Source organism: Macrobrachium nipponense, chromosome 20, assembly GCF_015104395.2.
Source record: "Macrobrachium nipponense isolate FS-2020 chromosome 20, ASM1510439v2, whole genome shotgun sequence".
Lineage (NCBI taxonomy): Eukaryota > Metazoa > Arthropoda > Malacostraca > Decapoda > Palaemonidae > Macrobrachium > Macrobrachium nipponense.
Genome location: NC_061089.1, coordinates 29851899 through 29867322, shown reverse-complemented (window position 1 = coordinate 29867322; position 15424 = coordinate 29851899). Strand labels below are relative to the sequence as shown.

General features: G+C 42.5%; 1 protein-coding gene across 1 annotated transcript in view; it reads left to right on the top strand.

The window, feature by feature from the left end:
- Nucleotides 1-15424, top strand: part of LOC135224253 (calcium-binding mitochondrial carrier protein Aralar1-like) — a 273099-nt gene that overhangs the window by 14900 nt on the left and 242775 nt on the right. The window contains 1 exon segment of the mRNA XM_064263106.1: nucleotides 10578-10661. Within this exon segment, the coding sequence (XP_064119176.1) occupies nucleotides 10578-10661 (84 nt within the window).

Below are 15424 nucleotides of genomic sequence, written 5' to 3'. Positions count from 1 at the left end.
AAAGGAAGGGCCAGGCTTGGTAAAGATTACAGAGGTGATAAGAGAGTCACGATTGAGATGGTATGGGCATGTGTTGAGGATGGATGATGAGGAGGGAGTGAAGAGGGCCTGGGAGGAACCTGTTAGAGGAAGAAGATATGGAGAGAAGAGGTTTGGTGGAGGATGATGCCTTTGATAGAAGGCAGTGGAGAAGGCACATCAGGCAACCGACCCTTTGATGTAGGGATAATGGTGGGAGAGGAGAGGAAGAAGAGTTATTATTAAACACAAGTAAATAATCCTCATCCTGGTGATTTTCCTCGATTCACTTATTAACACAAAATGTTTTAAGTGGATTAATGTTTGGCTCATTACTTCATCCCACACTTGCATAGTTTCCACTTGACTTGAGACAAGAAGTACCCAGATTGTATGTCCAAAGTTACAGTTATGATAATAATCAATAACCGAAAGCTTTAGGGTGGAATTTTGTTATAAATCAGAATATAAGACCAAGTGCTCTCTGCGTTAGTTTGTGTGTTAACAGACTGCATGATCCCTTGACCTTCCTTTGCAAGTCTCTTGTGCTCCTCCAGGCATGCTTTTGTATCTTCCAGCTGCACCCCACGGTCTACAATGATTCATGTTTTGGTATGGTCCTCAAGTATCTCACAATGTGGCATGTATCCATTTTGTCTGTGAAAATCCGAAGTTGAATTCACTTGAATACCTGCCTATAATAATTTTCAGTCCGTTTGCAATGCAGAATTCAAATAGAGATTGTATAGTTTGTAGATGTCAGTGGTCAGAAGTAAGGTACTTTATTATTATTATTTTGGGAGATTAAACCTATTCACATGGAATAAGCACAGGGGCCATTGACTTGAAATTCAAGCTTCCAAAGAATGTTGGTTTCAACCTCCCACCGCAGACCCAACGCTGCAGCAGTAATTGATCATGATACAGGGCCAGTGATTTTTTCATTGTCTTGGGAGAGGCATGAACTTGTGATGTCTGAGCGTCATGTCATGACACTAGTGACCATACCAGATTGGGGCCTTTGCATGTTAGTATTTTGACGCAACAACTTAGAGGCTCTGTATGTAATCTCTCATAGCCTGGGCATGTTCCCTTTTAGGTTATCCTCCCAGTGCATTCCGCACTCTCTTCTCTCACACTGCAAAAATATTGAAGGTCAAACATACATACAATGTATGCACCCGAGACAGCTGCAAGGTGATTTACTGAGAGAATTGCTGGACTGTAATTGGCTAAACCCTTTCCTCCTCAAGTGGCTTGGGAGATGCTTGTGTTTCCTTCTCGAAGCACTGCAAACTGAATGCCTAGGTTTTAATGCAATTTAGACATCAAAGAAAGTACTCGGCTGTCTATAGGTGCAGGTGATGCAATTGCACAAGAGCTGAAATGCCATCTTGTATGTCTCACTGGCCTTTACAATAGGGAGAGGTCCCGTCTTAGAAATCTTGACAAAGAAGAATGTTGCAGTGAAGAACCAGAAGTATATCCAATGATTCTATCAGAGCTTGTTGATTATACCATTGAAACTAGCTTGAGGTTGGATGGTCCTGCCATATTTCCTCTTGCAGGCATATCCAGATTATACCAGCAGTGACTGGAACAATTGTCAGAAGCTTCAACTCACTTCCATACTTGAGAAACACATCTCACTTCCGGACCAAAAGCCAGAGGCAGATAACTTCATCATTAATGGTTCAGGTTTGGTGCATGCACTGCCACCCAAAAGATCCAAGACTTTTGCAGACTATGCAGCTCTCTCCCTTCTGCCAAGAATTAATTTGCATCTGGGGAAGATTAAGGGGTAAAATGATTATAGGATGAAAGTTATGTGAAGGCGAAGAAATGAAAATGTCCAGTATACTAAAAGAGAATTGTTATTTGGAAGAAGATGACTGTTTGTATGGCTGTGATTAAAAAAAATATATAATATATATTACCAGTCCCTTTCGCTCAGAGCCTTTGCTGTCAATTAGCCTTTCGATATTCTTTGAATGTTACCGTCTTAAATAAAAAATACGTGCGGGGAAATCATAGTTTGAAAATATTGACAGAAATGCATGTCCCCTTCTGGATCCATACAAAATAAATGCATTTTCTTTTGAGTTAATCAGTTTTTCAACTAGACAACCAAACTTATAGTACGTTGTTATTTTATCTTTTGTCAGCGATTACATTGAAAGAGTGACGAGAGCGCCTCAGTGGCGTGGTTGGTATGGTGTTGGCGTCCCACCTCGGTGGGCGCGGGTTCGATTCTCGGCCATTCCATTGAGGAGTGAGAGATGTGTATTTCTGGTAATAGAGGTTCACTCTCGTCGTGGTTCGGAAGTCACGTAAAGCCGTTGGTCCCGTTGCTGAATAACCACTGGTTCCATGCAACGTAAAAGCACCATACAAACAAACAAAAGAGTGACATACAATCATGTAACTTCCATTTTTGTCGTGAAAGAACTAATATGTATAAAATGCATAGTCAAATGCAAGTCAAAGTAAGGAAACGAAATGTTGAAATATAATTGTGGAGTTAGGAAGGAGAGGGAATGTAATTCAATAAAATGAAGAGTCGTGAATGTTTGTGTACTAAATTATGATTATAATTGGTAAACATAAAGGTGGTTGATTTGTTAAAATGTAAACGTTATTGTGGGATGAGGCCCGATGGGGAGATGGTCATACTAAGGATGGGTTGGAAGTTTTCCCTTTTATCTAGAAAACAGATTCCCTTCTGCGTCATCAGCAATACGTAAGATGGCCTCAGGTGCTTACTGGCCGGCGTTTACTGTTCGCTCAGTCGTGAACATAACATATATCATCCATTTGAATGAGATCGTCGATTAAAATCCCGTGAATGAAATTTTTTAACTACATAAAGTATGCTCTTAAGCAGTGCTCATCTCTGTGTTACTAATAATACCCAAAACAGTATAGTTAGTGTTGTTGAATTGTTTTTAAAAAAGAATTTTCCAATGCATTTTTCTAAGGTGCTACCATGTACACAATAGCGCTGGAGCGCTAGCAGCAAAGATCCAGAGTAAAGGTATTTTCATACAATGAACTTACCTGTCAGATATATACATAGCTAAGACTCCGTCGTCCCCGACAGAAATTCAAATTTCGCGCCACTCGCTACCGGTAGGTCAGGTGATCTACCTGCCTGCCCTGGGCGGCAGGACTAGGAACCATCCCCGTTTTCTATCATATTTTCTCTGTCGCCGGTGGTATCAACATTGTTGTTACTACCTCTGACTGGAATTTCGCTTTACAAGACTTTATTGATCCATCTTTATTGGATTTCTTGGTGACGTACTGGATCGTTGTTTTTGGCATTCGCTACTGTGGAATGGATTTGGACTTGCTTTTGGATTTTTCTATTAGAATGTCTGATTCAAGTGTTAGTGTGAGAGTGTGTGTGAATGAAGGCTGCAAGGTGAGGATACCGAAGGCTTCGGTTGATCCTCACACTGTATGTCGTAAATGTAGGGGGTTTGACTGTTCTTTGGCTAACACCTGTATTGAGTGTGAAAAGTTGGATGCTAATGAATGGAAGACTCTAACTTCTTACTTGAAGAAGTTAGAGAGGGATAGGATTAGACGAGCTGCACAAAAGAGTGTGAGTACAAGGCCTATTGAGCCTTTTTCTGAGTCTAACTCTCCTTTGATTAATGAATATGATTCTCCCTATGTATCTGAATCCTCACAGGCTTTGCATTCGGATTCGGCTTCTGAAATCGCCAATCTGAAAGGCTACGCTTCGTAAATTGAAGACAAAGATGGCGGCCATGCAAGGTAAGGCTAGTGATTGTGAATTACTAAGTGAAGTGAGTGTTCCCAGTGTTGTGGAGGGGGCGTCTGACCGTCCCTGCGATGCTCCCAGGCCTAGACCTCTTCCAAACTCACATACCCAGAGGAGTAGGAAAGTCGAAAGTCGTACGGAGGTTGTGGGGTGGGGAATCCCCAACGGTCAGGCGTCCCTTCAGCAGGTTCTGTTTCGTTACAGTCTGCTCAGGAACCGCTCAAATAGAAGCGTCCTACGAGATTGTTTCTCGTCGTCCGGTTCTCCTTCACCTAAACGAGGGTGGAAGGACTCGGATCTTTCTAGGCCACTGAAAAAGGCATTGGAAAGAGCGCGCGTTCGACTCGAGCCCGGAGCGCTTCTCGGAGGAAGCTCCTTCTTCTATCAAGAAGGATAAGCTGGTTTCGACGCCTCCTAGAGATGGGGTATTTGATGATCGCACTCCTTCGAGGTCTCCTGCTTCTTCTATTGAAGAGGACGCTGGGGTGGCTTCCAAGAGGAGCTTTTGCTGGCAGTTCAAGAGCAGATTGCCTCTTTGGTGGGAGTTCTTTCAAGGGATCCCCTCGCAAGAAGGACGCTAGCACTTCCTATTAAGAAGTCTCGTCTTCTTTCTCCAAGACCAGACGTGGAGAAGCAGTCGACCGCCAGGACATAAGGAACGTCTTCCAGGCAAAGAACGAGGCGTAGTACAAACTTCAGGATTCTTTCCGAGCGAGTTGCTCGAGATCACAGGATACGCTCAGGCCTGAGGCACCAGCCAGGCGCGACGGCACCAGTTAGGCGTGAGGATTCAGCCAAGCGCGAGGCGCCAGCCAAGCGCGAGGATTCAGCCAGGCGCGAGGAGTTGCGTGAGGCGCCAGACAAGCGCGAGACGTCAGCCAGGCGCGAGATGCCAGCCAAGCTACACGCTCCAGCCAAGCGTGAAGCGCCAGCCCCAAGCGCGAGGGCGGGCCAGACAACGCGCGTAGGCGCCAGCCAAGACGCGAGGAGCTTTTCAGGCGCGAGAAGTCAAGGCAGACGCGAGACTTCTTTTAGACGTGAGAGAGGGAGCAGAGAGTCGTTCACTCTATGAGCCCTCTCCTAGTAGGAGTTTGTCACCAGTAGAGAGAGAAACGGGATGAAGATCCTCTCGTTTTTCAGGCCGATTCTCCACAAGGTGTAGAAGGAAGGAATTCGGAAGAAGAGGGTGACGTAGAGAAGGAGTCTCGAACTATATAATAAAGTTCTGACTGACCTTCCTTTTACGGGAATACGGAGATTCTTTAAACTACCTGCCTAGACTCCTCCTTCGCCTCGATCACTGTTTTCGAGTGCGATTGTGCCTAAGTCTTCGTCGGTCTTGAAGATGAGACCTACGATCTCTATGAAGAGAGCGCTTCAGTCCTTAGACAAATGGATGTTGTCTAAGAAGGATCTGGGGCAGAATACCTTCTGTATGCCTCCAGCCATACTTTCTGGCAAGAGAGGTTTCTGGTACCGAACTGGGGAGAACATGGGAACTTTCTCTCCCAGCGGCAGCCGAAGCGGACTTTCAACCTTGGTTGACTCTCAAGGAGACACGCTTTGAATGGAGCTCGCGTGTCTTGGGCTATTTCGGAGACGGATCATCTCCTCAAGGGACTCTTCCATATTTTGGAAAGTGTTTAAATTTCCTAGACTGGTCCCTTGGGGTGATGTCTAAGAAAGCTCATGACTCGGATGGTCTTGACCCAGAAGTCATTCTCAGTATTCTTGCTTGTATTGACAAGGTGGTACAAGACGGATCGGGAGAAATCTCCTCTCTTTTCGGAGCAGTACTCCTTAAGAAGAGGAGTATTTTTAGTTCATTCCTAACCAAGGCGGTTTCTCCCTCACAGAGAGCAGCCCTGGTTTTCGCTCCCATGTCTGACTTCCTGTTTCCTTCTCAGTTAGTGAAGGACATTTCTCGATCACTGACTGAGAAGGCGACTCAGGATCTTCTCCTGCAAACTGCAAGGAAGAAGAGACCTCTTGTTTCTGTTGACAAGAAAGGACCGAATTCTACGGTTCAGCCCTTTCGAGGAGGGCCTCTCTCCAGAGCTACCTCTAAGAGAGAAGAGGTCTTGAGAGGAGAGGTAAGGCTCCTTCCCGTCCCTTTAAGAAAAGGGAAGTGAGACAGACAGCCTCCAAACACCAGTGGGGCCAGGCTTCTCGAATTTGCAGACGCCTGGTCACTCATAAACTCAGACGCCTCTTCCATGTCCATAATAAGGAAGGGATATCAATTATCCCCTTCCAAGACAGTCCTCCACTAACGACCATTCCGCGGGAACTGTCAGCCAGATACAGGGACCCTGTACTGAGGGATACTCTTCGTCTGATGGTGATCAAATGTGGGACAAAAGAGCTATAGAACTGGTTCTAGAGCAAAACTCTCCGGGGTTTTACAATCGGCTTTTCCTGGTTGCGAAAGCCTCGGGGGGCTGGAGACCAGTTCTAGATGTCAGCGCTCTGAACAAGTTCGTTCGAAAGGAGAAGTTCTCTATGGAGACTTCGGCCTCAGTCCTTGCGGCGTTGTACGGTCAAGGAGACTGGATGGTGTCGCTGGATCTCCAGGACGCCTATTTTCATGTCCCGATTCACCCTTCGTCGAAGAAGTACCTCCGTTTCATGACGGGGGGAAGGATCTTTCAGTTCAGGGCCTTGTGTTTCGGCCTATCCACAGCGGCCTCAGGTCTTCACAAGCCTGATGAAGAATGTGGCGAGGTTTCTTCACCTCAAAGGCGTCAACATCTCTCTATATTTGGACGATTGGCTCATCAGGGCCAGAACAGAGAGACAGTGTTTGGAGGACCTTTCTTTGACCCTAGACCTGATAAAGGCGTTGGGACTACTCGTGAACCTCGAGAAGTCACAGCTGATTCCCAGACAGAACTTGGTCTATCTGGGGATTCAGATGGATTCTCGGGATTTTCGAGTATTTCCTTCGCAAGAGAGAATCGTGAGAGGCTTGGAAAAAAAGAAAAAAAATCTCTCTCTTTCTTAGGGAGAGAACGAACTTCGGCGAGGGAATGGTTAAGCCTACTAGGCACCCTTTCCTCGCTCGAACAGTTCTTTCCGCTAGGAAGACTACATCTTCGCCCTCTTCAGTTTTTCCTAAAGAGATCGTGGAACTGGAAGACGGGACCTTCTCTCCGACAGTTTTCTCCTTCCAAGGGAAATGAAACCACACCTGCAATGGTGGTTGTCCCCTCTAAAAGAGAACAAGGGAATTTCTCTGGAAGTTCCGAACCCAAACCGAGTGTTGTATTCCGACGCATCGGAGAAGGGTTGGGGAGCAACACTAGGACCGAGAGAAGTGTCAGGCACCTGGAAGACAGCACAGGTGTCCTGGCACATAAATTGCAAAGAAAACTTTCTAGCAGTTCACTTAGCGCTAAAGTTCTTCGAACCCTTTGTGACGAACAGTGTGGTCCAAGTGAATGTGGACAACACTACAGCCCTGTCCTACATTCGGAAGCAGGGAGGAACACACTCTGTGTCTCTTTACGAGATAGCAAGAGATCTGCTAATTTGGGCCTCACAAAGAAACATCGCCCTCCTAACAAGATTTGTTCAGGGGACGAGAAACATCAGGGCGGACAGATACTGAGCAGGAGAAGCCAGGTCCTTCACACAGAATGGACTCTTCATTCAGAGGTGTTGTCCAGAGTCTTTGGGATCTTTGGGGCACTCCTCACATAGATCTGTTCGCCACATTCCTTTCCAAAAGGCTGGAAGTCTTTTGTTCAGTGGTGGAAGACCCAAGAGCTCTCGTGGTCGACGCCTTCCTGCTGGACTGGTCTCATGTGGAACTGTACGCTTTCCCCCCTTTCAAAATCCTGGGACAAGTGTTGAGAAGTTCGTAGCGTCCAACGGGACAAGGATGACCCTGATAGCCCCGTTTTGGCCAGCACAAGATTGGTTTGCAGAGGTGCTGGAGTGGACAGTAGACTTCCCAAGATCCCTTCCAAAAAGGATGGATCTTCTCAGACAGCCACACTTCGAGAGGTTTCATCAAAACCTCCCCGCTCTCGCTCTGACTGCCTTTCGACTATTGAAAGACTTGTCAGAGCGAGGGGGTTTTCTCGCGAAGCTTCAAGCGCTATCGCTAGCAGCCCGCAGAGCTTCCACTAGACGAGTCTATCAGTCGAAGTGGGAGTATTCAGAAGGTGGTGCAAGTCTAAGAAGTTGTCCTCCTCCAGTACCTCTATAACCAAAATCGCCGAATTCCTGTTGTTCTTGAGAGAGGTCTCTCATTTGTCTGTATCGACAATCAAAGGATACAGGAGCATGCTGTCGGCAGTATTTAGAAACAGAGGCCTAGACATTGCTGACAATAAAGATCTGCACGACTTGATTAGATCGTTTGAAACGACAAAATCGAAGGAACTAACTCCACCCAACTGGAACCTGGACGTAGTTCTCAAGTTCCTTTCGTTCGGACAGATTTGAGCCTCCCCACGTAGCTTCGTTCAGGGATATAACAAGAAAATGCTTGTTTCTCCTATCTTTGGCTACAGCCAAAAGAGTTGGCGAACTTCATGCCCTAGAAGATGAAGTCGGCTTTAACAAAGACTCGGCCTTTTGCTCGTTTAGAACTCTGTTTCTAGCGAAGAATGAAAATCCATCGAATCCCTTGGCCCAAAAGAGATTCGAGATCAAAGGCTTATCGAGTCTGGTAGGGAGAGAAACAGAGAGGTCTCTTTGCCCGGTAAGAGCCTTGAAGTTCTTACAAAGAAAGAAGCAAATGGGAGGCTCTAGACAAAGTCTTTGGTGTTCGATTAAGGACCACCCCACAAGAATCATGTCTAAGAACGCATTAGCTTCTTCATTAGGAGCGTCATTACGGATGCTCACAAGTTCTGTCCTGACGACTCTTTTTCCGCTTTTAAGAGTAAAAGCCCATGAAGTTAGAGCAGTGGCGACGTCTCTCTCTTTTCAGAAGAATATGTCATTAAAGAAAATCATTGACACGACATATTGGAGGTGCAATTCAGCCCTTTAGTTTTTGCATCTCACTATCTTAAAGACGTTCGCGTGACCTACGAGAAATGTTTTTCTCTGGGACCATTTGTATCGGCGGATACAATACTGGGTACGGGGAGAACAAACACCAATCCTTAAATTTGCACATACCTTCTACTAGATATGTTCTAGATTCCTGCTGACAAAGGAGGGCTTAGTGCTGCACTGGCGGACAGTCACTGTTGTTTCAGTAAGGAACTCTTGTGATATCTTTTAGGGGAGTATTTTAAAATTTTTAAATTTTTTTTTTTTTTTTGAGAATTTTTGTATAAATGAGTTTTTCGTTTCGAGTATGGGTTTTTTGTTATGAGTTCGGGGATAACTCAGAACAATTCTATATACTAACATGGTGGTTAGGATCAGGTGGTCGGGATTGGTTATGCTCCTTCACAAGGTGTGTTGTCATAGAAGTGGTCCAGTACCCATTGACAAAGTCCTTTTAGGCTCTGCCGAGTAAGCGGTTCTTATACCCATCGACAGACCCACAAGAACTCTAGCCATAGATCTAATATCTCGCTAAAGTCTTGAGGTGATGCAGACTACCGGGCTACAGCCACGAAGTCTACCACCTATCAGGTAGGAACCAAGGTTTTTCTTTTATACCTACAACATATGTTGTTTACCTGTCTATTCCATATTAGCTGTCTCTGACCCTCCACCAAAGGGTGCCAATCAGCTATGTATATATCTGACAGGTAAGTTCATTGTATGAAAATGATATTGTTATAATACAATAAAGTTTCATACATACTTACCTGGCAGATATATACGATTAATGGCCCACCCAGCCTCCCCGCAGGAGACAGGTGGAAGAGAGAAAATATGATAGAAAACGGGGATGGTTCCTAGTCCTGCCGCCCAGGGCAGGCAGGTAGATCACCTGACCTACCGGTAGCGAGTGGCGCGAAATTTGAATTTCTGTCGGGGACGACGGAGTCTTAGCTATGTATATCTGCAGGTAAGTATGTATGAAACTTTATTGTTTTTTTTTATTATAACAATATCATTTTACTAAGACTATTGATATATATATATATATATATATATACCCCATATATATATATATATATATATATATATATAATATATATATGTATATATATATGTATATATATATATGATATAGTATATATATATAATTTTTTATATGCATTTCAAATCTGAAATTTTAGTTTGTTACCATATTTCATGTATTCTGTATGATACAGTTTTATATTATAATATACCACTTATTTTTTTTATAGAATTCTGTGTATTTTGCATGTCTATAATATCAGTGATAAAATAAACTCCTGTTTCTGAGAGTAAATGAAGCCTTTTATGTATTTTTGTTGTTAATTTCTAAGTTTCCACCGCTTTTCCCTAAGGGCGATCTAGTGATTGGTTGTGCCAATATCAGAGAAGTCAATTTCTCTCAGTTTTGGAACTGTTACTTTACTGTTTATTGTTGCGCAGGCGAATTAGCACAGGGTATATTAGGACATTTCTGTGCATATCAGTTATAATTAATATGATATTTTGGCAATGACCAAACATTGGATCTCTCCAGCACAATCACCCCCCCTCCCCCCTTGCTCATGTTGTTGACCCTTGCCGAACCATATCACGGAATGAGCTTATATGACTGTACAATACTCGAAAAGACGGCTGGTTTTACTTACGTCTCTTCACTGAGTTGCTAGTCCCGCAAATTATTTTGATTTTTCTTATTTTGATTATTTTGCCTCCCTCTTCCATCCCCCAGAGTGTCCCTTCCATGCTGCTGGACTGGCTCATGAGTTATGTAGCATTGCAGGCTAATTGCCAATCCGAGGCAAAATCTGGAAAGGTAGGTTTGTGCGACTGTGTTTGGAAGGTGGGTCGCGCCTCCCCAGCGCTTGCACCCAGCTTTCGTGGCTAGTTCGTCCGACTTATTCATTTCTGACTTAATTGTGTTTTGATTTCTTTCGTCAAATCATAATAGCAGTTATTTTTCATCCTACCAGTAATTGTTTTTACTTTTGGTGGCTCAAGAACAACGTTTAATAATTGATGTAACTTTCATTCTCGTAAGTTTCACTTCGTGTCATAGTTCTTTTTTTCCCCCATGATCCATTTCAAAGGCCTGAACTGATGTCAGAAATTGATAAGAAAATGCATGATTTGGTGACTCCTGACATTTTACAATCTAAGCACGCACTAATACCAATTACCTTATGAGCTTTTTTAGGAGTTTAGTTCTGATCTTTCCTAGGTAGTGAGCCCCAACAAAGTTCGGGAGGTCTTAATCTAGGACTAATATTTCTTCGGGGTTATTATCTTTATGATATTTACAGCCTTTTGTTTATGTTTTTACGGTCATCCCCAACGGGCTTGTACTAAGCACGCTGCAAAGGTGGATACATACCGAGTTAAAAACCTTTTGGGGTCACACTCTAGGAAGGATCCTATAGTTTTTACTTTCAAGTAATCTGGCCGAGTTATTTACTTTGTAGGACTTAAAGTACCTGTTGTAGGCAGTAATGTATTTAGCATTCAAAAAGGTTGTGGTTTGTACTTTTTTATTTTTTTATTTTTAAGAAAGTGAAATATGTAAAATGAAGTTAGTTTCATCAGTAATTATTTGCTATATACTTTCTCGGTATGCATGGTAGAGAAGACTTCATCCAGGTTATCAAAGTTTATTTTGCATGCATTTATTTAATTTTAAGGGCTAAACTTTTATTTTCAACAGGTAAGTAGCAATTTTACATGAAATGGGCAATGATTACAAAATTAAGTGCATTTTTAAAAAATGAATTTTATGGTGTTTGTAAATATTCGATCGCATTACAATAAAACTTTAGAAATCCATTAATCAAATATACGCCTATACGACTCTGGTTCAGAGTCTTGTTTATGAAAAAGAAGGGGGTCTCATAACGCATGCGCTGTTAGGATTTTAAATATGCTTTAAGCGCCTTCCTCATTTTCCGAGTAAGCTGCGTGTGGGACACGGAGATTCATAATACTGGGTGTAGGGCACTCGCTGTATTATATGGAAAATATTTTTTGTGTTTTAAGAAGCTTGTCAGACAACAACTTCAGTGATCTTATATATGCCTGAATTGCTACTGAGGTGGGAGATTCAGTAGAATAAAACTGCATCGTCTGCATATCCCTGTAGGATCCATATTTTGAAATTTGTGGATGTAATAATTGTGGTACATTGCAAAGTCAAAACCCATAATGTGGAAAGCAGGGCACTTGTATCAGGTAATAGTTCTCTAGACTGGAAAAGGAAGCAAACTTAGCATTATCAATTACCCCAGAAGTCTTTGTCTTTTAACAATGCCAAGGAGGAAAGATGATGAACTACCATGAAATGGAATGTCCGTACATGATGTGCCATGATTATGAATGTCTGTACATGAATGTGCCAAACATGATGTCTGTACATGATGTGCCATGATTATGAGTTCCAGTAAATATAAACTCTATCAGCGAAGAGATATATCGCATGTGTTAAAAAGTAGTGGAGGTTTGCTGACATTGACAGGTATCTGCACATAAAATGAAGGACAATTCCAAGTTACTTTTAAAAGCCACAATAGTAGAGTGGTCTGACTTCATGGACTTGCGCTTTCATCCTGTTCTGTTGTGTCATCCATTATGTTGCAGTAGGCTTTTGTAAATCATTTGCCTTTACTTGCTTTTTCCTTGCCTTGTGGAGAGGAACATTCAAGAGTTGCCCTCTGAAGTCCCTTCTTCACCCTAGTGAAAAGCTTGACAGGCCCAGACTAAGAGGTCATCTGCATTACTGTATTGGTGATGGCCGGCAAAGAATGATATAGAGGGTTTTGTGAAAGTTATATTTCCTAGTCAATTTGGGTCTTCACAATAAGTCAGGACCAAGTGACAGGCCCTCTGACAGCCAGTCTGCAGTGGATGTGACCTTCCTAGTCATACATGCATCACCGTGGCCCATCTTGAAGGTGAAAAGGGCAGTAGCAAGATTGTCTTCCGTATGAAATCCAACAAGGAGGCATCCTCTCAGGATCAGGGAGGTATCTTAGTTCAGAGTTTGAGTGACCACCTGGGGACCTTTTTCCAAGTACTGGATGAGCCTCTTCAACTCCACAGTGGAATACAAGTTGAGGCTACAAAGTTCAAATATCTTTGAGGAGACATTATTTTCTGTGTATTTGTGATAATAGGAGGGAGTGAGCAATTAGAAGTATAGTAGGGTTAACTGAATTGGTGCTCCTTTTACTATCCCTGTTATAGATTTGATTTCATATGATCTTCTAGTTGCTGGTTGAGGTCCTGAGTCAAAGTGAAGAATGTCCAGGCCATTGTTGAATCTGTACAAGTGCAGCTGCTTTAGTAGTTTCTTTCAGGTCAGGAGACACTCGGACTGTCCACCACTATGTGTAGCAGATATGCAAACCACTTCTATTGTCACTAAAATTTGTTAGGTGTGGCTGAGTTGAACAATAAAAGGGTAGCATATGGCTAAGGCTCCTCTTGAACAGATATACTTTTAATATACTCCATAGGTGCCAAAGAGTCATGACGATTCTATTTTTGTGACTACTCTAATAATGGGACCCACTTTCTCTTGCTGAGCCTGTCAGCTATCACTTGCCTTTCTGGAACAAACCTATGCCAGCTTTGTTTCTCCCCCACCCACCCAGAGATTTTGAAATTCTGCTGACAAAGTCTCGGATGTGAAGTAAATAATTAGGATTACCTTGAAAATTATATGTCGCAATAAAAGCTGCACACACCTAACGTATGTGTTGTTGTAGACGTGGCAAAGTTCAGAATATATTTCCAAAAGTGAAAAGTAGGTCAATGATGAAAATAACTTGTGGATGAATTTCATTCTTAAAATATGAAATTTGAAAAAAGACATCTGGCGGTATTGAAATGGAATTGTGTTTGTTGATGCGAATACATACTGTTATGGTAAAGCAATATGAGGGGCTCATTATCCTACCAAATTAAACTTTAAGCTTGAGTAACAATTCTTGAAATGAAGAAAGAAACAGTGGCTAAGGTTTCAGAGAATGCACCAACTCTAAGATTCTGAAGTTTTTAAAGAAGTGCCCTATGATTTATTAAATTGAGACCAGCACTAAGACCCATTTGAATTACTCTAGACTCAAAACCCTTGTCAAGGTTCTCTTGCAAATGTCATATTAAGTCTAAAAAAGCATCACAGGTATGTAACTGCTTTCTGCATGCTTATTGAGTATCAACTAACAATCCTTTTGATTCCACATTACATAGTGGCTTAAAGATAAGTTTCTCGGCAACTTTGGAGAGCACAGCGAGCAGAGAAATTGGCCTGTAATGACTGCAATCTGCAGATATACCACTCTTTGAAACGGGCACTGTATTACTAAGCTTGTGCTTGTCCGCAAAGATACTATATCGACATAAAAATCTACAGAATCTACTAATCTTGGACGAAAACACATTAGAAACGTTTTTAAAAAACAAAGGTAAGAAACCATCAGGATCTTCTTTACCTCAGCTATCAAGATTATCCAGAATTTTCTTAAAGTGTTTCTGTTAATTTTGTAATTTTACATCTAAGGACAAATTTTCAGCTCACCTCCAAATCACCATCAACATTAAATCAGTATTATGGAATTACAGCCAGCAACAACAGAAATTCATCATTAACTTAATGAATCTTATGTATAAAATATAAGTTGTTAGCTTGTTTCGCTTCCATTAGGTTAGTAAAAGGAACCTCTGTTTGTGATACTTCAGTAAGTTTTCTGCCAAAAACGTTTCAGACCCATATAAATGGACGTAAATAACTTTAAACCCGAATTTATGGACCTCTATGACCAGCAGCCAATTTGTAAAGGAGAGGTTTCTGCTAAGACAGGTAAACTTTCAGATAGAGATGCCAGATCAGTTGAAGATTCATAAAAAAAAAAAAAATCTGTATTTCCTACTTATCTGTATTGTTAAAACAGCCAAATGAATCAATAAAAATAAAAGAAGAAATTTGAAAGGAGTATCAAGGAAATGCAAAGAAATCTGGCAACTGGTAAAATGATAGTCCCTCGGCCTTCGTCTAGAGATCATAATGGCCTATATAAATTCAATCACAGGCAAAAGGAAGACCGACTGGAGCAAATGATGTCTTTGCTAGGAGGACAAGAAAAATGAAAGTCTAACTTTATCCTTGGCCTGTGTTCATCATAATCCTGAATATGATGGTACGTAATGATTTCAACCAATGTGCCCTTGTTCCAGGAGATTGGTGAAATGCCGCTTAACTTTGACCCAGCAAGGCTGGGGAAGATTGCTCAGATTTCTGCACCAAACGTGGTTATTATGACCAAGGGAACCCAAGCACATAGCACACACAAAGTGAGTATACTTGAACTGGATGAATGTTCTCATGAGGAGGCAGGACAGGGGAGCAAGTCTATCATGGTCAAAGGCAGTGACACAGATGTCCTTGTCATTGGCCTGAGTGTCTTCCCAACTCTGCAAAGGATGGGTCTGCAGCAGCTGTGGCTCGCATTTGGCCAAGGACAGACCCTTCGATGGATTGGCATTCACAACCTGTACAACAGTGTTGGTCAAGAGAAGGCCAAAGGCATG